General features: G+C 43.5%; 9 protein-coding genes across 9 annotated transcripts; 6 read left to right on the top strand and 3 right to left on the bottom strand.

Annotated features, from left to right (window-relative positions):
- Positions 1-232: 232 nt before the first annotated feature.
- O0I10_007395 (uncharacterized protein) lies at positions 233-2071 on the top strand (the record flags this gene model as incomplete). The annotated part of the gene is made up of 1 exon (XM_058487412.1): positions 233-2071. One exon carries the CDS (start codon positions 233-235, stop codon positions 2069-2071), a length of 1839 nt encoding a protein of 612 aa, XP_058341712.1.
- Positions 2072-2648: 577 nt separating this feature from the next.
- O0I10_007394 (uncharacterized protein) lies at positions 2649-4484 on the top strand (the record flags this gene model as incomplete). Its single annotated transcript, XM_058487411.1, has 1 exon — positions 2649-4484. The coding sequence occupies one exon, from the start codon at positions 2649-2651 to the stop codon at positions 4482-4484; it is 1836 nt and encodes a 611-aa protein (XP_058341711.1).
- A 594-nt stretch (positions 4485-5078) lies between these two features.
- Positions 5079-11473, top strand: O0I10_007393 (uncharacterized protein; the record flags this gene model as incomplete). The annotated part of the gene is made up of 16 exons (XM_058487410.1): positions 5079-5162; positions 5227-5293; positions 5373-5497; positions 5558-5692; positions 5756-5906; positions 5962-6155; positions 6219-6359; positions 6422-6798; positions 6861-7723; positions 7792-7997; positions 8053-10285; positions 10361-10436; positions 10506-10891; positions 10961-11096; positions 11173-11261; positions 11313-11473. 16 exons carry the CDS (start codon positions 5079-5081, stop codon positions 11471-11473), a joined length of 5424 nt encoding a protein of 1807 aa, XP_058341710.1.
- Positions 11474-12836: 1363 nt separating this feature from the next.
- O0I10_007392 (uncharacterized protein) lies at positions 12837-14252 on the top strand (the record flags this gene model as incomplete). Its single annotated transcript, XM_058487409.1, has 8 exons — positions 12837-12908; positions 12977-13127; positions 13185-13248; positions 13304-13517; positions 13575-13807; positions 13865-13943; positions 14009-14167; positions 14235-14252. The coding sequence occupies 8 exons, from the start codon at positions 12837-12839 to the stop codon at positions 14250-14252; spliced, it is 990 nt and encodes a 329-aa protein (XP_058341709.1).
- Positions 14253-14683: 431 nt separating this feature from the next.
- Positions 14684-16127, top strand: O0I10_007391 (thioredoxin; the record flags this gene model as incomplete). Its single annotated transcript, XM_058487408.1, has 10 exons — positions 14684-14784; positions 14856-14928; positions 14984-15004; positions 15069-15100; positions 15165-15327; positions 15395-15545; positions 15606-15647; positions 15711-15880; positions 15945-16009; positions 16073-16127. 10 exons carry the CDS (start codon positions 14684-14686, stop codon positions 16125-16127), a joined length of 873 nt encoding a protein of 290 aa, XP_058341708.1.
- A 111-nt stretch (positions 16128-16238) lies between these two features.
- Positions 16239-17069, bottom strand: O0I10_007390 (uncharacterized protein; the record flags this gene model as incomplete). The annotated part of the gene is made up of 2 exons (XM_058487407.1): positions 16239-16301; positions 16350-17069. The coding sequence occupies 2 exons, from the start codon at positions 17067-17069 to the stop codon at positions 16239-16241; spliced, it is 783 nt and encodes a 260-aa protein (XP_058341707.1).
- Positions 17070-17198: 129 nt separating this feature from the next.
- O0I10_007389 (uncharacterized protein) lies at positions 17199-18528 on the bottom strand (the record flags this gene model as incomplete). Its single annotated transcript, XM_058487406.1, has 6 exons — positions 17199-17376; positions 17454-17607; positions 17672-17975; positions 18033-18090; positions 18156-18316; positions 18385-18528. The coding sequence occupies 6 exons, from the start codon at positions 18526-18528 to the stop codon at positions 17199-17201; spliced, it is 999 nt and encodes a 332-aa protein (XP_058341706.1).
- A 716-nt stretch (positions 18529-19244) lies between these two features.
- Positions 19245-20447, top strand: O0I10_007388 (uncharacterized protein; the record flags this gene model as incomplete). Its single annotated transcript, XM_058487405.1, has 5 exons — positions 19245-19247; positions 19351-19486; positions 19582-19659; positions 19723-19835; positions 19902-20447. The coding sequence occupies 5 exons, from the start codon at positions 19245-19247 to the stop codon at positions 20445-20447; spliced, it is 876 nt and encodes a 291-aa protein (XP_058341705.1).
- Positions 20448-20761: 314 nt separating this feature from the next.
- On the bottom strand, positions 20762-22561 carry O0I10_007387 (uncharacterized protein; the record flags this gene model as incomplete). Its single annotated transcript, XM_058487404.1, has 8 exons — positions 20762-20848; positions 20911-21174; positions 21252-21313; positions 21378-21477; positions 21535-21814; positions 21932-22104; positions 22165-22302; positions 22376-22561. The coding sequence occupies 8 exons, from the start codon at positions 22559-22561 to the stop codon at positions 20762-20764; spliced, it is 1290 nt and encodes a 429-aa protein (XP_058341704.1).
- Between the last annotated feature and the right edge of the window lie 103 nt (positions 22562-22664).

Below are 22664 nucleotides of genomic sequence, written 5' to 3'. Positions count from 1 at the left end.
CTACTTCATCTATTACAACATCTTTCTTTGATCATCTGAAAGCGCCAAATCCTTGTCCTATTTACACATTTGATGAAAAAAGATGAGACAGGGCCGAGCCTCCGAGCAAGTTAATGCATGTGAAACGTCTACTTGACTAAGCCCATGGTAACACACACGCACACCAGATGATGATCAGTAACAAAAGGGCTTGGTGTGGAAAACACGAGAGCCTTCATTCCTTTATTGACCAATGCAAGCAATTACAAACGCTACGAATCTCTCGAATTGGACACTCAGTCTTGTTCTTGGAGCAGCAGCAGCTCTAAAGTGTGGTGCGCGTGAAGGCATTCCTGGTGAACTTCCAATCAGTGACACTCTACTTGGCGTGCTCCGTCATCAAGTGAAGAATGGTGTTTCTGGTGACAATGTATTCATTGGCCGTGATACCCGTTGGGCGCGGATGATGTTGAAGTCATTTGAAACGCGAAAGATGAAGTTCAGCTACTTGTTGATTGATGACAAGGCGAAACCATGCCCTGAGTGCAAGGAACGTTGTCCGATGGTGATTGATCCAATGACAGTGGCTGCCGCTCATAGCAAAGAGAAGGAAAAGGATACCAAGGATGTCGCTTCAGCTCTAGAATCTGCACAACCCGTATTACTGGAGGCTGTTCAGCTCCTTGATGAGGTTTCAGCTAGCATTGATCCACCCCACATACGACCCAACATGTTTTATTCTTTGGTGACCGACTATGTGGATTATGAGGAGCGTGGCACCCTTTATAAAGTGGTGCATAAACCTGAGTGTATTCCAAGATTGACCGTTGACAAACGTGCGACCGAATTCTTATCCGACAAATTATCCAAACGACTTTCACCCATGAGTAACCATGCTGCTATCCACTGGTGCAAATCAATTATCGATGACATGTGCGAGCAAGTGAATAGTTGCAGAGAGGCCAACGAATGGGATCGCCGTATCATCGAAAGAATACAGGATTTGATGCTTTATTCCTATCCAAAGCTACAAGCCGATGAGTACGCTAATGAAGTCATGGATCGAATTCATTCTCGTTTGCCTGCCATGTTGGAGCGTTTGGGTTTGGACACATTTACTGGGCGATTTGATGATATCGAAGAAGAGGATTATACTATTGCCGACATCCCTACTTGCTTCATTGTTTACTTTGGGATCCAACGCGCCATTGCCATGAGCGAACGTATTCACGACTACGATGCACTCGTTTTTATGGGATACAATATCAACTTGGCCCATGAGATCATTCGTGATTTGACCGAAATCCAATCTCAAAACGCAGGTGGTTATTCAAGTCGTCTTGTCGTTGAAAGTACAGCATCGGGACGTGTTGTGGATCGAATCAATGAAGCCAATGCAGTGTTTGTACTTGTCGTCATACTTGATGCCGCGTTATCTACTGGTATTTCCATCCTCAGTCGTGTTGGACCCGTTTTAAGCATGTATACGGCACGTCTAATGACAGCTCCTTACCGCGAAAGTTGTATGCATATGGGAACAAGTATGCGATGGTCGGCGTTACAGGTGTCGTTGATGCATTCAGGAACAGCACGTGACGATTGGATGGTGTGTATCAAACCTGATCCATTTTGGCGCTACGCCCTTTTCTTCTTTGTCTCTTTGTCCCTTTTAGCGTTCATCGGTCCAGTTATCGTATGGCCATTCATAAGCCATACATCCATCGAACCCATTGAAGATTTTGGTCGTTTCATTGCTATTCTTAGCTCTGTGATTGGTACCCTTTGGGTTTCCCTTGCCACGTCATCCAAACTACCACAAAACTTGAACAACTATAGCTTTAATGCTTATCTTTTGCACACCGTTTTTCATCCAGATACAATCATCAACTTTGTCCTTCTCACTGTGCTCTTTATTCTAGTGTATCTGGATATCACCATCGATTGGGTTTATCTTTATTTATTGGAAGGCATCTACTTTATCCAGTGGCTGATAGGAGAATACACAGGGAAATGGATCTATCAAAGTACAGCATGGTTCATGCTTGGTGCTCTTGGCGCTTTCCGTCTCAGCAATGTCCCTGACGACAATTAGAAAAGAAGATGTATTTGTAGTATTAGTATACAATACCCCTCCCCATTGCCAATGTAATTATAATATCCTTCTTCATTCATATCAGCAGCAATAAACCTGTGGGACCAATGTCGTATGAAAGTAAAATGAGAAGGAGAGCAACAAGAGGATAGCTAAAGTCGCAAAATTCCCGATTCATCTTAACAGCAGGGGTAAATGATACAATCAATAGGCCATTCGGTCATAAGAAAGAGACATCTTTTTACTCGAACAATGGACCCCTCTTCCTTGGATCTTTTTTATTGTAACCATCATCATCATCATCATCGACGCGGCTCATTGTTAGATGTGGATCACGTGAATTGGGCTACTCCATCTATTACAACAACCTTCTTTGATCATCTGAACAGCGCCACATTCTTACTCTATTGCCACATTTGATGAAAAAAATCGAGACAGGGCCGAGCCTCCGAGCAAGGTAATGCGTGTGAAACGTCTATTCTACTCAGCCTATGGTAACACAGTGTACACCAGATGATGATCAACAACAAAAGGGCTTGGTGTGGAAAACACGGGAGCCTTCATTTCTTTATTGACAATGCAAGCAATTACAAACGCTACGAATCTCTCGAATTGGACACTCAGCTTTGTTCTTGGAGCAGCAGCAGCTCTAAAGTGTGGTGCACGTGAAGGCGTTCCTGGTGAACTTCCAATCAGCGACATTTTACTTGGGGTGACCAGTCAGGTCAAGAATGGCGTTTCCGGTGACAATGTGTTTATTGGCCTTGATACCCAGTGGGCACGGATGATGTTGAAGTCGTTTGAGACGCGAAAGATGAAGTTCAGCTACTTGTTGATTAACGACAAAGCGAAACCATGCCCTGAGTGCAAAGAACGTTGTCCGATGGTGGTTGATCCAATGACAGTGGCTGCTGCTCATAGCAAAGAAAAGGAAAAGGATACCAAGAATGTCGCTTCAGCTCTAGCATCTGCACAACCCATATTATTGGAGGCTGTTCAATTCCTTGATGAGATTCCAACGGGCATTGATCCACCGCAAATACGACCCAACATGTTTTATTCTTTGGTGACCGACTATGTGGATTATTCAGAAGAACGTGGCACCCTCTACAAAGTGGTGCATAAACCCAAATGCATTCCAAGCTTGACCATTGACAAACGTGCCACCGAATTTTTATCCGACAAATTATCCAAACGACTTTCATCGATGAGCAACAACGCTGCTGTGGAATGGTGCAAATCAATTATCGATGACATGTGCAAGCAAGTGAATAGTTGCAGAGAGGCCAACGAGTGGGATCAGCGTATCATTGGAAGAATACAGGATTTGATGCATTATCCCGATCCAAAGCAACAAGGCGACGTGTATGTTAATGAAGTCATGGATCGAATTCATTCTCGTTTGCCTGCCATGTTGGAGCGTTTGCGTTTGGACACATTTACAGCACACCAGGGTGATGATATCAAAGAGGAGTACACTATTGCCGACATCCCTACTTGCTTCATTGTTTACTTTGGAATCAAGCGCGCCATTGCCATGAGTCAACGTATTTACAACGACAATGCACTCGTTTTTATGGGATACAATATCAACTTGGCCCATGAGATCATTCGTGATTTGACCGAAATCCAATCCCAAAATATAGGCGGTTATTCAAGTCGCCTTGTCGTTGAAAGTACAGCATCGGGGCGTGTTGTGGATCGGATCAATGAACCCAATCACGTGTTTCGACTTGCCGTTGTACTCGATACCGCATTATCCATTGGTATCCTCACGTTGAGTCATATTGGACCCGTACTAAGCATGTACACGGCGCGTCTAATGACAGCTCCTTACCGCGAAAGTTGTATGCGTATGGGAACGAGTATGCGATGGTCGGTGTTACAGGTGTCGTTGATGCATTCAGGAACAGCACGTGACGATTGGATGGTGTGCATCAAACCTGATCCACGACAGACCTATAGCCTTTTCTTGTTTATCCTTTGGTCCCTTATTGCATCCATCGGTCCAGTCATCTTTTGGCCATTGATAAGCCATACATCCATCGAACCCATTGAACAATTTGGTCGTTTGGTTGCTATCCTTAGCTGTGTAATTGGTGTCCCTTGGGTCGTCCTTGCCATGTCAGTCAAACTACAACGCAATAGAAGCAAATCCGACATTGAAGCTTGGTTACGCATTGGTTTTCATCCACATACAATCATCAATGTTGGCCTTGTCATTGTACTCATTATTCTCGTGGAGATGGAAATCACCATCGATTGGATTTACCTTTATTTATTGGAAGGCATCTACTTTATCCAGTGGCTGATAGGAGAATACACAGGGAAATGGGTCTATCAAAGTACAGCATGGTTCATGCTTGGTGCTCTTGGAGCTTTCCGTCTCAGCAATGTCCCTGACGACAATTAGAAAAGAAGATGTCTTTGTAGTATCAGTATGCAATACCCCCTCCCCATTGCCAATGTAATTATAATATCCTTCATTCATCATATATCAACAATGTAAAATATCAGCAGCTTCATGATCTATATAAACCTGTGGGACCAATGTCGTCAAGGAACATATTCCAAAAGGTCACTCCTTGAATGTACATAATGCGTCTTGAGAATGACTGATTAATATGGCAACATGTGTAAATTAAAGGGTGGATGTTATGCATAAGAAGAGGACACAAAGCCGCCATGTGCTTATAGTCGGACATTCCAATGACGACAATGTGTCGCCGCTTTGTTGGACCTTGGCCCTTTCCTTCTCCACTGCTCTTTCGAGTCCACCTTTCTTTCTTGTCATCTCGTGTTTGTGCAGCCACTCTTTTCTCTCCATTGGCATCATTCAAAGGCTGGGGTTTGGTGGTTCATTCAGACTCTCGACTGACCAACAACGCGAGCCCTTTTATCGTCTTTCCATTTCGACACTCACACATTCATACACAACCCAGCACACTCGCTCGTCTTTTCAACACATCATCACGGCATTCGCCAACATTGCTCGACCCCATAAAGAATGAGCGGCTTGACAGCATTCCTCCAAACGGAGCTATTGACATTATCCAGCGAAGCACGTCGAAAGCATCCAGAGATAAAAGAAGTAAGGCGTTGTTGACACATACAGCTATACACCGTGGACCAATCACTCACATGATGATATTAAGGCTGCGGAACGACTCTCTGCCATATTAAGAAGCTTCAAGGAACGACCAGGTTATAATATTGCAAATGGTAAGTGAAAGAAGGGATCTTTGTATACGTGTGTGTGTATGTGCCAACATGTGCTTAATGCGCGCGCGTTTTATGATAGAGTTATCAAAGTCCGAGGATGCATTACGTCCCTTTGTATTGGCATGCGAGACAAAGCAGGTCAAGCTGGTCACGATAGCCATTGGATGCATTCAAAAACTTATATCCTTTCATGCCATCCCAGAGGTAGGTTTGCATAATGTTGTGGAATGAGTGTAGATGGCTAATCATCATCATTATGTATAGACATCAGTGAGGACGATTCTACGCAAATTGACCGATATCAGTGTACATGGTGTTGAAATCCAACTCAAAATCTTGCAAACGGTGTTGCCTCTTTTGACCAATTATCGCAGCGTCCATGATGACATATTAGCAGAGGTAAGATGAAGGAGAACAAGATGGGTTGGAATAACGGCTAACTTGGGACCCCCCCAAAAAAAGGCTCTTTTGATTTGTTTTCGGTTACAAGATTCCAAGATCGTTGTTGTCAATAATACGGCTGCTGCAACACTACGTCAACTTGTCATTTTCGTCTTTGACAAAGTCGCCAAAGAAGATGAGCAGGAACCCGAAGAGGATGAAGTTACACATGGTAAGAAGAAAGGACTTTGGAGAAGGTTACAAGGAGGTTGATTATGGTCTATTAGACATCCAGTTGAGCTCGGGTGACACCATCACTTTACGTCCATGCGCCAAAGATGCCTACTATCTCTTTCAAGATCTATGCTTATTGACCAACAGCGAGTCGCCCGAATTCTTACGATTGACACAATTATCAAAGACCTTTGGATTGGAGCTGATTGAAAGTGTATTGACCAATCATTATATGCTTTTTCGAACAGTAAGTTGTTAAGGGTGAGTGGGGATGGAATAGGATGAAGCATGCTCATGCCATTGTTTCAAGCACAAGGAGCTCAGTTCATTGTTACGAGAACGTGTTTGCCCATTGATTATCAAGAACTTTTCCGAAAAGCACGAGTTTCCACAAACCATGCGACTCACTCGTGTTGTATATATTCTCATCAAGCAATTCAGTGAAATTTTGGTAAGAAAAGGGACATCATGAATGGGATGTATGGATGGATTTCATTGACCGGAATGGGATAGATTATGGAATGTGAGATATTCCTATCCATGTTTGTCAAGATATTGGAACCTGAAAGTCCTCTTTGGCAACGTGTTCTTGCAATGGAAATCTTTCGTGGTGTATGCGGTGATCCATCACTCCTTCGATCGTTATACCAATGGTATGATTGCCAAGATAGCTCCACCGATGTATTTCGTGATATGATTACTGGATTTGGTCGACTTGCCACCGAGAAACCACAATTGATTGGAGCAACACAAGGTGGAAGGGATAGCATGGATCATGGATCAGGATCAGGCAACTATACAGCGCATCATGCAGGAACGGCTTCCTTTTCAGGTGGTGAACAAACAAGTCCTAATTTGAGTACAGCGGGGTCAACCATGCGGATACAATGGTGAGTGTCATGAGCGGGTTTGTGATATTTATCGAATACAAAGACTCACATGGTTTATAAAGTATCGACCAATTGGATAAGGCTGAGCCACCTGCCATACCCGAGACATATATATTTTATCTTGCTGTTGTATGCCTGAATGCCATTGCGGATGGATTAGCTGGTTTAGTACTACCACGATTTGCAGCCGGCAGCACACGTACATTAAGTACATCCACTCGATCGACTACAAACGAATCACCCAATACAGAACAACAACAACAACAACAACAATCATCAACATCAGAGTCCAACGAGTCAACGACCGGCAAAAAGGATTTGGAGGTGGTTACGGAGATGTCGAATGTTGCTTGGCCTGGTCTCTTAGCAGCAATGTCGTTCTACTTGTCAGCAAATTTGGATGAGGAGCTATTTCAAAGCACGATGCGATCTTACCAGAACTTTACCAATGTGTGCGGTGTTCTTGGTCTTGTTGTTCCACGTGATGCATTCCTCACCAACCTTTGTAAGAATGCCATTCCAGCCAATCCAGTCCTTTCATCAGGTCTACTTTCCAACAAAAATACGGGTAGCACTACCAGCATTGCAACAGTATCGACATCCACAGTCGCCGTATCTTATTCAGATTTACCAGCACAACAACAACAAGTATTGAGCAACATTGTCTTGAGCGATAAGAACTTGTACAGCCTACGTGTGCTTTTGAACATCACCATGTTCCTTGGGGGAGTGCTTGGACCATCGTGGTACTTGGTGCTAGAGACTTTGCAACAAGCCGACTTTTTACTCTTCAATCGGCCAAGTCCAAAAGGCTCTGGAAGTGGATCAGCTTCAACAATAGGCGTCCCACCCATACGTCGAACATTGTCGGGCACAGCACAATCATCCACTTCAATCAACACATTAACAAGCCAACAAAGTTCTGGTAAGCAAGTTATCATTCTTTATGTTGTGCCGAATTAGATAGCTTATTATCTCTCTCTCTTGATATAGGCTCAGGTGCAACAAATCAACTTATGGACGCTGACCATGTTGGGATTATTCATGGCTCATTGACACGATTATTTGAGAATGCAAAGTTCCTTGATGATGTTGCTTTCATCGCCTTCGCTACTGCCCTATGTCGATTAAGCGCTGAAGCAAGTGGTTTACCTATTGGAGAAGAAGAAACATCATCCACCAATAAATCAGCACGAGCAGTAAGTCAAATGGATTTGACAATGATAAGTATGATTACTAACCTAGGGATATTAGAAAATATTCAACAAGACATCCTTTGCAGTGGAGAAGTTGCGATATATTGCTATTCTTGACATGGATCGTTTAATCAGCGCTGACAAGGATTGTGGAGCGTGGGATTTGATAACAACACATTTGATCGCCACAGCCAACTTTGCTGGTACACCGGATAGCATCCGTACACAATGTTGCGAATCGATTGCGGATATCATCACCACTGCTATGGAATGCAGCCTATCAGAAGAAAAGGAGCCTGATGAGAATCTTCAAACACGACTCCTAAAGGCGTTGAATCAATGCATCAACTATACCCCACCTAAAGATAACGATTCAGAAAAGAGCTACAGCACTCAAAAAGCATTTCCAGAGGTGCAACGTATGGGATTGGAAACGCTCAACAAGCTTTTGCAAACCTCGGGCCAGTCATTTACATGCGGCTGGAGCCTTATATTTGAGATGGTCAAGCATGTAACCACGGTGGCGTCCAGCACGGCAACGAATCAGGAAAACAATGATGAGGATACCGAATCGCATATCGAGGAAGAGAGTAAAGCGGAAGGACGATCCAGCATTGATACAACAACATCTTCTTTACGTACAAACAACAATACGAGTGTCACCAAAGCGGCAGGTGGTTTGATTAAGGTTGCCTTTGCCAGTCTCCAATTGATTTGTACCGATTTTCTCGCCCTCTTGTCACCTGATTGCTTACGGCAATGTATTGCTACATTGGGCGCTTTTGGGATGCAAAACGAAGATATCAACATAAGTTTGACAGCTGTTGGATTGCTTTGGAATTTATCAGACTTCATCCAGACCAAGCGGTTGGACCTAGTCAAATCAGGACAACAGGAGGAGGAGCCTAGCAACCAAATCATCACCAAAGAATCACTCAGCATTGATCAAACGCTCGATGGAGAGGAAACGCCGGCCGTACTAAGTATTTTGTGGATGCTTTTACTTTTGCAACTATCACACATTTGCACCGATCCACGCCCTGAAGTACGCCATGGTGCCAACCAGACGCTTTTCCGCACGATCATGTTGAACGGCAATGTTCTCAGTGCCAATTTATGGAGTGCTTGTATTTGGGAGGTTTTATTTCCATTACTGGATACTACCAAGATGTCCTCTATTCGTGCTATCAAGATGATGCAAGCGCAATCCGCTCGATCCCCTTCACTCTCACCTTCTGCCGATCGAGATGCATCCGGCTTCTTGTTACATCATTCTCGAGATACGGCTGATAAGCAATGGGATGAAACGAAGGTGTTGGTATTGAATGGCATTTCGGGGATATTCCGTGATTTCCTTAGGAAGCTTTATACATTACCTCGATTTGATCGTGCTTGGTCTCTCTTACTTGCTCACTTGGAAGACTCGTGCCTACGTTCCAGCCAAGAAGTTTCACTCGCCAGTGTCAAGAGCTTCCGAAACATCGTTGGACAACAACCCGATTGTGGATCACAAGAAACGGTGATTGAGCTATGGGAAAAGGCTTGGTTATCATGGCTAGCTATTGGTGAAAGCATCATTGATCAAGGGGAAAAGGAAAAGTCGCGAGTAGAAGAACGCCTCAAGCAGCTTGATTCTGATTTGCATTCGCTCACCTTGTCGCTCTCTTCCTCAAGTGCACCTGCTATCTCGGATGACTTTTCTCAAGACATGCTCACCTCTTTTGTTTCCATGTTTACCGATTTGTATAATGTCATTTCCTCTCGCTTTGAGCTACGCGACGTTGAGAACCTCTTGATCGTGCTAAAGAATCTCTTGGTGTATTCGACGAGCCCACAATATCGACCCGATATCGATCATTTATCACCGCTCCAAGACGCTGTATTGAACGTGATTCAGAATCTCGACAAGAGCGTACCTGGCATACCACCCTTGGTGCTACGTGATTTATCAGAATACATGACCCTCGCATTTTTGGGCCCACAGCAAGAAAAGTCCAATACGCCTCCTAGCCAACGACGCTATACAAGTGTTACGTATATCGCACTCAACAAGAAATCCAGCAAAATGGCTATCGATTTATTCAAAGATCATGTTGACAATCTCTCGTTGTATTCGGAAGGTGTTTTTGAACGTATTATTGGCGCGTTTGGTTTACCGATGAAACTCAAATATGATTGCCCACCTTCTTACAAGCATGGCGAAGACAAGACTACATTGTGGAAGCTGGCAACAACGGGGTTACTTGATATCATGCGTATGGGTCTTGAAAAGCTACATGCCTTTGATGAAGGTAAATGAAAAATAGCAAGAGGATCGTGTGTATGCTATGTGGTACTCATTTGTGCGCGTGCTATTGTTGTTGTAGAGGTTCCATTGGAGCGATTTGTGGGCGTATGGCGGACACTTGTTGACGTTTTGCATGGAAGTCTTTTATCACCAAGGTAAATGATGGTCGTCTTCGACACTGCAGTTTGAAATACGACTAACATTTTGCATAATGATGATGATAGCACTCCTCCTTCAACCATGACGATCGAAGAATTAGACGTCGACGAGCATTTCGATATTTCACTTTTGAGCGTGATACAAAGCGATATTGTGATCTTTATCGGAGAACCTCGTGTACCTGATGATATCATTGAACGACTTGTCGACATTTTACGAGAGAGTTCAAGGCTATACTACGTTGATGAGAGTCATTCACATCGTCAAGAAACGGAGGGTGAACTTGCAACAAAAGAACTGGCAATTGAAGAAGAAAATGGTACCAAGAACGCCAGCGATCGCTCAAGTGATATTGTTGGTACCACCGGCACCATTGTACCTGTCATGAAAGAATCATTTGCTTATGCAGCACTCAAGACGCTCTTTGCTCTTTGTTCATCCGATAAACAAGGTACTTGTTAGGTTGCGCGCTTTTGGTCCTAGGGAAACATCACAGCTGATGATGGATGATTCTTTATAGATTATATCAAGGTCAGGCAGCGAATTGGGCGTGCTACTATACCAGTGTTATTGGAACGGTGTGAGACCATCCTACGCAATTACACAGCCGATGAGCCACTGCTGGGTCGCTGTCCGTTCCCAAGGTACTTGATGGGGTGAGGAGCTCTACACTTGCCGACAATGGTTTCCTATCAACCTCATTTTCCCACTAACATGGCTACTTTATTATAGGGTTCGCAAGGAAGAGATGCTGTTTTTCTTACGACAATCGATTGAATTGAAGCTGCAACTCGATATTTTGGGATATAAGGATGAGCAAGGTAAGGGAGTCGCTAAATGATGTAGGAGTTATATACTCAACGATTGGTTAGGTTCAGCAAAACAGCTGCTTTTGTCAGGCCCTCGTGGTCACTTGTTCTATTTGTACCCAACATTGTGTCAAATGATTACCTGCGACGACTCCACAGTGGTAGCATTGATTCGTGATTGTCTACAAGTTGCCGGTGCCGAGATTGGATTGACATCGCTATAAGTTATTACAACAACAGCACCTTGTATAGATCATAAACACGCACACACACATTTTAATTCTTGTAACAATCTTTCATACACCTCTCTCTCCCCTTCACATCAACCCTCTTACTATTCAAAAACCACCACCACCCTCGTACACGCACATATACAATGATCATCCTAAAATATACATTCATCTCCATCACTTGTATGTTGCCTCATTGGATAAGATGTTGAGTTAATAGCAATGAAGGATCATTCAATATGGGTTGCAGGACATCAACAATGACATCTATCAAAGGACATGTGCCTTTTTCATTGAACAATGGGGCTTTAAATGAATGGGATGCAAAGCCCATGATTCCAAAGACGAGGAGGGAACCAGCCAATTATAACAGATTTCAAAGTCCATTCGCCTTTCTTCCCTTCCTCTCTCTCTCTCTTTCTTTCTTTAAAGCACGTTCCGTCCACACGGCTATTGTTCTCGACGCTAGCAAGCTGGGGTGAGTTGTCTATTATTTGGAGTTGCGTAAAGAAGGGTGGTGGATACGATCGGTAAAGGCAACAAAGGACGATCTGGAGGGACGTCAACCATGGCGAGCGGGCTGATCACTCAATTACGGAAAGGGGTGCCATTGTGACCCATGTTGGAAATGGGCTTCAACACCTGTTGCTATGTCTTTGCAAAGGCTTGGCGAGGCGGCGTTGTCATCGTTTGTTGCCTTTTGGATAATGGGTCTATGCTACTTTGGAGGGGATATGGATGGAAGATAGAAGGGGATAATTACAAGGGATGCATACTAATATTTCATCTCTTTACAAAATAGACGAGCCAAGAAAAAGTATTGAAAGCAAGCGACCTTTTCAAATCAAACGAGAGAGGCTTCAATTCGATTATTGCTATTTCACAGTAAGTAGTAGTAGTAGCTATTATCCTTTTTGTACTTTGGATTTTTACGAATGCTATTTTTTTATCCTTGTTAGCATGAAGCGCACATTACGGCCAAGACACTCAGCATCGCCAAAACCAACGGATGGTTCTTCGAAGCGTAAACAGGATACAACGTATGTGTGTGTGTGTGTGTGTGTGTGTGTGTGTGTGTGTGTGTGTGTGTGTGTGAGCGCGTTGGTTTCATCTCTATTGAGCGGACACTAATGGTGGGTTTACTTAGCGACCTCTCTCCGCGTTCATCTCCAAAGAGGCAGCACCAGGAATCCGATAGTGAACCACCATTGAAGGTAGTATCTCACTATCCACAATATCGATTGAACTAATTTTATTCCAGAATAGTGATATCTGCTCAGCTTGTGGATTCTGTGGACGCTTTATATGCTGTGATGCGTGCCCCAATGCCTTTCATTTCACCTGCATAAACCCACCCATGGATGTTGGTGAGGTTGAAAACTTATCAGGGAATTGGTATTGTACCGAATGCGAATACAAGCGTAAGCAAGTAAGTATTCGATGCAAACAAGGTTGCACACCACGTGGATTGTTAACAATGAGGTATTCTTTGACCAGCGGAAAAACACTAGCTCAGCAGCAAAATCATCGTCCAAATCCCAGCAATCATCTATTCCTGCGTTATTCGCAAAGCTGAACCATGACTTGACGACCCGGATTCCAAAGATGTTTGAGCCACCCATGGAGATTGTGAGATACTTTGATGGAGGTAAATTTTGCTCTATGATGATTGCATATACGTTGTTCTTAACAATGTTGTTATTAGTGACCATGGATAAGAATGGCCAATACGTCGATACATCTATTATCAAATCATCAAAATCCACCAGGTACGTATACTTTTATTTATCCAAAGCGAGTTGTTTCTTATTTGCATTGACATAGAACCGATCCCAACGATGACCGCAAACTTAGAGACAAGGACGACAATTTCATTTGCTGTTTTCGGTGTCGAAAAACGGCCTCGCGCAACAAACGAATAGTATCTTGCGACTATTGTCCGCTTCATTGGCACATGGATTGCTTGGATCCTCCCATGACATCTTTACCAAACCCAACTCGCAAATGGATGTGCCCCAACCATGCAGATCACCTTGTGGTATTGTATATCTCATCGATGCGAGACTTTTATGTATATACTCATGCGGCCTTGTAGCCAAGGATACGGCAACCACGCATTCCGAAATACGTCGACGCCTCATCAGACACACCCAACAATGGCGTAGTGACGATTATCGATGATGACAAAAGTTCAACAAAGAGCACGGAAGCATCTTCTTCATTACCCGACGCTCAGCATGAAAAGGACTCCATCATCAAATACAGCGATGTTGTTTATCGGTTACCAGCATCTAGTATCAAGCTCGATTTTTTCAGCCATATTGCAAAGTAGGTCAACGTCTCCATTTTCGCCAAAGCAACCTTGGTGATTCACCCCCGTTTTAGCATGCGATCTAGATCCAAGCGGAAAGAGACATCATCCTCTGCTCGTCCTCCATCACCAACAAAAGAAGAAATGAAAGATGTGAGTTGTTCATGCATGACATTGGCAGGATATCAATCGAACTCACTCGTTCATTCACATGATAGTGGCTTGAAGGACTAACCAGCTTCCAATCTCAATTGGCAACGTATATCGAAAAAGAATTAGACACATCATCCTCTTCTACAACAACCGAAAAAGGTCTCGACATGCTCACTCGTGCTATCCCTGACGATGATCATACGTCATCTCATTTTGTGCCAGAAGTAAGTACAGCTCTTTTGCCATTTACAATGCAACATGAATATTTATTCGATCATCGATGATGGGTAGGAATCTGATCAAACATAAAGCTGCATTCCAAGATGACTTTTTCGATTCAACGTTACAACCACAAAGCACACACGCACGCACGCATGCACCTCCCTATTATATTGTACACCAACCACCCTATCATTTCTACCATTTGCTCCACCACAACAACCTTGTAGTATATCACCATCAAGTACATAGTTACAACTTTTCCCCCCTTCCACGCCTATTTCATTCAAGAATCGTAATACCATAAATGCCCATTTACTTTTGCCATTTCCGTAACACCTAGGAGATGGTAACTAACACTTTTAATTCATGTCTTCGTATCATCATCTGTCAAAATCGGGTTATGCATTGCACGCGTCTGGTCGTTTCTCGAAATTCAAAGCACGCCGCAGCGGATAAGTATCCTCGCGTGTCGTCTCTTCCATTCCCGCCTACTACTACTACTACTCACTTACGCAACAATGAGCATCAAGGAGATTCAAAGTGCTGACGAATTCCAACAATTGATTGGTCAAACATCCAACGAGAAGCTGGTCGTCGTTGACTTTTACGCTACCTGGTGGTACGTGCTTTTCTTTTCCCTGGTCGCCATGATAGATTGGGCAAAGCTAACGTAATCGTGTCCCTTACTAGCGGCCCTTGTCGTATGGTAGCTCCCTTTTTTGCACAACTCGCCAGCAAGTATAAGAATGTTCAGTTTGCAAAGGCAAGTTTGGAAGGTGTCGTCATGTAAAGTTGGAGGCTAACATTCATATAACCAGGTGGATGTGGATCGTTTAAGGGTATCTATTTGAGTTCTTTTCTTTCAATCGTGTATAGAGGATGTATCTAATAAGGGCAATCCAGGAAGTTTCTGGTGCATGTGGTGTCACATCCATGTAAGTAATGGTAGGATGGGAATGGACATGGTTTTTACAAGAGACTGATTGTGTATTATCCCAGGCCCACTTTCCAATTTTTCAAATCAGGCCAAAAGGTGGCAGAGCTCAAGGGTGCTAGCGCTGGACAAATTGAACAATTGGTGAAGAAGCATCAAGGAGATGGTAACAGTGCTGGAGGAAGCAGCAGTGGTAGTGGAAAGAACAATTATGGCATTCCTGGACATGTAAGTGGTTCTTTTTTCTTACGAGGATGGGAAGGATGGCTTGTCAACTTACACGCATGTATGTTAGGGTGACCTCACTGATGTTATTACTGGAAACCAAATCGATGCATTGAATCAGCAAGAAGAACACAACATCAAGAACGTCTTCAAATCCGATGATACATACTTGGAGAGTGACGTAGATGAGCAGCTTATTATCAGCGTACCATTCAACCAGCGTAAGTGAACGAAATCCGTATACGTATAAAAATGATATACTTACCATGCCAATGCGATAGCTGTCAAGATCCACTCTATCAAGTTCAAGGCAAAGAATGTTGGTAAGGGAGAAAAATGGAATCCATGGGGGAGGGTGATATTGATCGTGTCCTTTTTTATTATAGCTCAGGCACCCAAGACGGTCAAGATCTATGCAAACCGACAAACGTTGGGCTTTGATGATGCAGACTCTATCAAGGAGACACAAACGTTGGAGTTAGAACCTAAGGATTTTGAAGATGATGCAGTGGTCAATCTACGATTTGTCAAGTTCCAAAACATCACTAGCCTTGTGGTATGTATTGGGAGAGGATCAAGTTGCTATGGAAGTGAAACTCATCTTTGCCTGCAATCTATAGTTGTTTGTCGTCGACAATCAAGAAGACGAGGAAACTACTCAAGTTCAGCAGCTCATCTTTATTGGGTAAGGGATTGTTGGATGAAAGCAAAAAGTGAACCATGTTGCTTATTCTTTTTGTCATGACAGCTCCCCCATTGAAGCTACCAACATGAGCAATTTGACGAAAGGAGATGATGAGTAGACATCTATTCGAATACAATAGACTCGCGCACACACACACATTATGATGAGAAGTTGGATGGTATTATAGAATGTATTTGTGGAAAGGAGTCTAATACGATGTTGTTGATGTCTATACTTGGAATTGAATGGGGGGAAGACCAATCGAGGGAATACGAGGGAAGATGCCTAGATACTATGATACCGTTAGAAACTTGCCATATCCCAATAAAAGTCACCTTACCAAAGCAGCCCATCCAGCTATACCAAAGATGCATCCAGTGAAAAGCTCGTAATGGCCATGGAAATAGACGCTCGTTATAACTAGCATCCACCACCAGAGCGCCAAAAGACCGCATACCAACTTGAAAGCCAACCATGGAGTGCCATTTTGCTGCTTGAGTCGTTGCACTGCAGGGATCGAATACCATATCCAAGAGATCTCTTCCCACAAGAACAAGCTGGAATGAATTAACAAGACGCAATGTCCAGAAACATCGTGACCGCCGCTCCAAGTCCCGCCCGCTCTACGACACGTGGTTTGCTGATAGACATCCTGGATCAACATGGCTGAAGGATCTCGACAAGTACCACCCGTAGCCACGAATACACGATCGATAAAGCTGGGTCCCAATAGCCATTGTGTCATTAGATACCAATAGAGCGACATGCACACATAGCGAACCAATCCACGTTCAAAAGACTGTTTTCGGCCGAGTACGTTGAAGAGATATATGAAATAGATGATAGTCGTCCATAACCACCCGAGTTTGACAAAATAGACATTGATCAGATTGCGTTTGTTGCTAAAGTAGTTGACTGGAGGATGGCATGTCACTGCATAGATTAGCGAGATTATGACAGTGGAAAGGTAGAATGCTGCTGCAAACTTTTGATGCGGCCGTAGTTGTCTCATAATGTTGTTCCAAGTCGACATTGGTGCTGAAGAGCCACTTTCTGGCATAGGTCGAGAGTTGTAATAGTGGTTGAAAGGGAGGAGGAGGAAGAAGATGTGATATCTATAAGCAAGCAGGAAATAAAAAAAAAGAGACCCCAGATGCTGGGTGTACTAGAGGTTTAATTTTATTGATTTTCATGCGACAACACCGCTGCATGAGTTACTGTTTGGAACAGCAGGTTCATTTGGATCCACTGTTTGACCAAAGCGATTAAGTACAAGAGGTCTATCTAGATTTTGGAGAGCATCAAATTGATCCACAAGGCTTTGTAAATCAATGGTACGCGTGGCACTGGCAGGCCAAACACCATCACTAATATAGACCATGACAAATATCATCACGTGAATATGACTTGTCGTACAACACATCATCATGTTTTATACACTTACGGATAACAACATTGCATTTGTCGACGTGTTGTCAAGAAACGTGTCAAATATTGTTGCTCGCTTTCATCTTGTTGACGAGGTCCGGTTAATTCTAGCAAACGTAGGACGTTGATATGGGGCTCGGTAAACTGGTATCCATGTTGAATAATGGCATCTACATGCATGTCATCAGTACTACCACCACGATTTGCTCTACATGCAGCTATTTTCATGCTCACCATAAAAAACAAGTTGACCAAGTGGGCTATGTACGCCAACGGATGCAGCAATTCTTGCACTTGGTACCACGTAGTGCTCATAGGCCCAATCGGCTTGCACTTTGGCAAAGTGGTTATCCAAACATGCTTCGCGTCGCCATGCATCACAAAATTGTTCCAATCCACTGGTACTGGCTCTTTCCCCTAAATCACACGTGTCTAACGCATCCAAGTCATTTAGACGACTTAAAAATCCAGCGAGCTCATTTCCAGGCTTCTCCTCGGTGTATGTTTTTACCACTTGGGATGCGTCGTTGGTTCCTGTCTGTTACTATGGATTAGAATAGCCACCCTCAAAAGACCATGTAACCTTGTTCCCTACCGTGAATCCAATATAGCCGCACGTGAACCCACGCATGTCACCGATATTGGCACATTCACTATTATTGGTATCGTACGTATGAGCATGCATCGATACGATAGGTAAATGAATACTACTACATACGCATAACTAAACGCTTTGGTGCCATATTCAAACACATTGGTAACCATGCTGGCTACATGTGTAACCTTGGAGTCGACTGATCCAACATCTGGGAAGCCGTCGATATCAGCAAACGCCGTACTACCACGTCCAAGTTCTACGCATATTCCACGTGGTTGATCCTTCATAAGTATAAAAAAACTTGTGAGAAGGCAGTGACAGCTATGTACAATGGTTTCTTTATGCTAACCTGAAATTCGAATTTGGCACACGTATCGGGTGTAGGTGCAAAAGATGCTTCCAAGCAACCATCGAATGCTCTTTTCTTGGGTAATGCAAAACACGTAGTAGTAGAAGCTGCCACGATAAGTAAATTAAAAAGTATTATATACATAGCATAAAAAGTAGAATGAAGAGAAAGGGATAATGTACAGAATTCATCCAATGCTCGGTACTTTGGTCAATGTTTGTATCATTGACTTTTCCAAAGTCTCGGAACACGCGGGGAAAGTGGGAGGATGCTCGGTGGATTTGATGGTGTCATTTCAAGTATATAGAGCATTCACCTATACATAAATCGTACACCCACAAAAATGCATGAAAGAAAGTTATTCATCTTCGTGTAATACCCATTTTCGGAAGAGGATGGGTTTTTGTTTGTGTTGCCTTGTTGGTGTAACAAGAATGCAAGTGTGGGGTTAGGGACCTGTGTGCAAAGGCCACCTGCAACCTAATTCCCACCTAGATCAATTCTCTCGCATGCTTTCAATACGAATGTATGGATGCAGCGTGACGATTAATAGATACCAAACTGCTCTTTATTATACCATATTCAATTGTTCATTTATGCAAGTCTTTGCTCCTCCGCTTCTTTGCAAGTTGTAGTAGTGTAGTGGATACTTGTTTATTATGTCAACTATCATAAAACCGACGAAGGTGTTGTTGTGACGCAATTCCTATTTGGGGAGGGCAAGAATGTAATGTGCTTGGATGTTGACTACTATCCTTGGCGTGAATGGCCGATAAATCTGGGCACAGACCGCTGGCAAGATCCCGTTCTCTTTTTGAAACACTCTCTCACTTCAACACACACACGTTCTGCAAGCAATTATGGTACATTGATCACCTCCATTGGGGACGCATGCATACAGCTTCCCATTGTCATTACAACCCAGCAACAGCCTTCTAATAAGAACATGTCTTCCTTTATTTCAAGGGCACACTGGCACCTCAAGCATTAAAAAGCATTGCAAAGGAGCTACAATCTCTCGAGCGATCGCCACCAGAAGACGTTCAAGTCATTCAAGGAGAACAAGATCTGACAGAGATCCAGGCATGGATTCGTGGTCCAGGTAATATTGAATGGGGGCTGTTTTGTTGCAGCTGGAGCGTATTGCATGTATTTGACGCACGTATACTGATCGCGTGTATATCGATGGACGCACAGACGGCACACCTTATGAGAATGGTTACTTTAAGGTCCGTTTACTACTTGCTGATGGGTATCCTGAAGTACCACCCAAAGGTAAATGGAGGAATGTGTGGTCATTGCGTGGATAGACAAAGAGGCTAATGGAGGAGGTGATAGGTTACTTTGTTACCAAGATCTTTCATCCCAACGTGGCTCCTAACGGCGAGATTTGTGTCAATACATTGAAAAAGGATTGGAAATCTACGTTAGGGATCGCTCATGTTTTGCTGGTAAGTGAGAGTGGGGGGGATGATGAATGATGGATTTGGTGTTGATTGATGATTTCATGACTATAGACGGTGAAATGTTTATTGATCGTTCCTAATCCGGAATCAGCATTGAATGAGGAAGCGGGCAAGCTCTTGCTAGAACAATACGACGATTACGCCAAACGTGCTAGATTATATACGACTATTCATGCAAAGAGCGGAAGACAAGAATTCAATGCACTTGCAGCAGAACGAACACCCGTTGATAAGCAAAACGAGAACACATCCAAAGATACAACCACCTCAATCAACACCACCTCAACAACAACAGCTCCTGCAACTAAGAAAGAGGATTCGACATCAGCTTCCACTACTACAACTTCAACCCATACAACCACTGCTACTACTACTATTACAACGACTAAATCAAGCGCTGGTGCTGGAAACGTATTAACATCAGCAGCAAGTAACATCGCCACACAAACCGCCGGTGTCAAACGTACAGCAGCAGAGCTTCAGGGAGGAAAAGACAACACCATCCTCAACAACAAGCAAGCGAGAACAGAGACGGCTCAAACCAAGAGGAAACCCATGGCTGTCGCTGATAGGAAGAAACAACTTCGACGGCTATAAGCATAGTCTCCATCCATCACCATCACCACCACGTCTTATTTACCCCCCATTTTACAACCTTTGGAAGATACTACTGAAGAAAAAGACGATATATTATCTTGGAAAACGCGATTGAGGGATATAATTAGGAGGGAAGGGAATATGTAAATGCTTTGAGGATTAAAGATGAATATAAAAAACTGTTCCATTGGCTTCCAATATGTATCGTTTTAGACTTTGGATATCGTAAACTCCATCATCGTAGTAGTGGGATGTCTCTGGGGCCTCCCTTTTTAAAGGCACCCTAAAATTCTCTTGTACAGCGATAGACACCGTTAAGCCATCATCTTGTGCACAAAGGAAGCCAGTCCTTGTGCATCCGATGACTTTAGCAAATTCTGCTCAATATGCAAATCGAGTTCCTGCATTGTGTTTTGTTTTTGTGTTAGCAGCCTGGCATGTATGTGCATGCATGTCTACTTACAGCAATGACATCTTTGGCTGTGGGACGATTTTCTGGACTCTCTTCAAGTAACCAGGCTACAAGCCCTGTGCAATAGATGGTAGGATAGCTATATGTAAACGTTGGGCTTGGCTCTTGGAGAATCTTGTCAAAGACTTCTTCGTCATCTTTGGTTGCATAATGTGGAGGGACGCGATCCATCATTTCAATCAATGTAATACCCAACGACCACAAATCCACTTTTTCACTGTAAGCCTGTTCTCGAATCACTTCAGGAGCCATCCACTGATAAACAATAAGCACGTGGTGGTGGTGAGTATAATGATGATCCATGCGCTCGTCATATGATCATAAATCATTACCTTGGCAGTTCCCAATCTTTCCCGGTTCATATGGCGGGTGCTTGTTGCAAGACCAAAATCAGCTAAAAATAGCGTATATGGATTTAGCTCTACTCGCATACTTAACATGCTATTGCGCATACATACCAAGCTTAATTTCGCCGTTATTGCCAATCAAAAGATTTTCACATTTGATGTCGCGATGAATAAAGCCTTTGGCGTGTAGGAATAACAATGCGTTTAGGGTCTAGACAAAAGATGTGAGATACGACAAAACTCCCATACCCCCAACTTTTTTACATACCTGTCTTATGATGTAGATCGCATATTCTTCAGGCAATGCACGGCAACACAAGACTGCAAACACGCTACATTTCATCAAATCCATGGCAATCCAAACCTCATTCTTGTGAACGGACGCTTCACGTAATTTGATAAGGTTTGTGTGACCACTCGCCATGATTTTAAGTTCACGTACAATGGCGGCACGGTATTCCCGATCATTGTCAAGCTTGCAGCGCTTTAATGCAAGTCGTACACCACCTGAACCACGAACACCCACTTGGACAACAGAGCCATTCACCCTATGGTGCATGTTGAGTACCACTTTTTTTTGCCTCCGAATCATGAACCAATGGTTCTCCTTGTTCCTCCTCCTCCTCTTATTGACCCTGTTAGCAAGACCTCCTCCTTATTATTACCCTGTACCAATCTCTTTGGATCCAACATAACGATGCTTGGGGAGATCGATCAATACAATCTTGGGAATCGCTTTCTTGAGGCGTTTTGAAAAAGTCGATTCTTCATGCTTGACAATAGGTGCTGGTGGTGGTGGAGACCAGTCGGCATGACAGCGGGCATTAATCCAAGGAGGCTGTAATGGATCATATTAGGAGATAGATATACACATCATTTTACAAACAACAGCACATACTCTTGTGGGTGGAGCTGGCTCTGGTTTCTTTTTAGCTTCCTTGGGTGGATCTTGTTGGGTGAGTGGTTGAAGCAGGTAGGCTTTTCCAAGGATGTCTGGAATTTCACAATGACCTGGTGCACGCCATACAGCAGCTCCCTGAAGGATACATAAAAGCTGGCTGAGTATTCTCGATGATCATGTGCATAAAAGAAATACCCAACCAACCAACCTTGTCGTTCTTTTTCATTTGTGAAGGTGGTGATGTTGTATTAGGTGATGATGTTGGTGGTGGTTTAACCGAACCAAGTGAACGTCGCTTCAATGGAGCGACTACAGGAGCCGGTTTATTGGCAGAAGCTGAATCTGAGCATGATTTACGCATGGTATCCTTTTTGAGTGCAGTAGTTGGAGGCATAGTGGTGGTGTGAAACGAAAGGAAAGGAAGCAAAGGAGCAAGTTGCAAGAGCGAGTGCTCGAATAATAATGGGTTGTATGCGTAAATGTAAGAAAGGAAGGGA

The sequence above is a fragment of the Lichtheimia ornata genome (assembly GCF_029851405.1).
Source record: "Lichtheimia ornata isolate CBS 291.66 chromosome Unknown scaffold00036, whole genome shotgun sequence".
In the NCBI taxonomy this organism is placed as follows: Eukaryota; Fungi; Mucoromycota; class Mucoromycetes; order Mucorales; family Lichtheimiaceae; genus Lichtheimia; species Lichtheimia ornata.
This window is presented reverse-complemented; position numbering and strand designations above follow the sequence as displayed.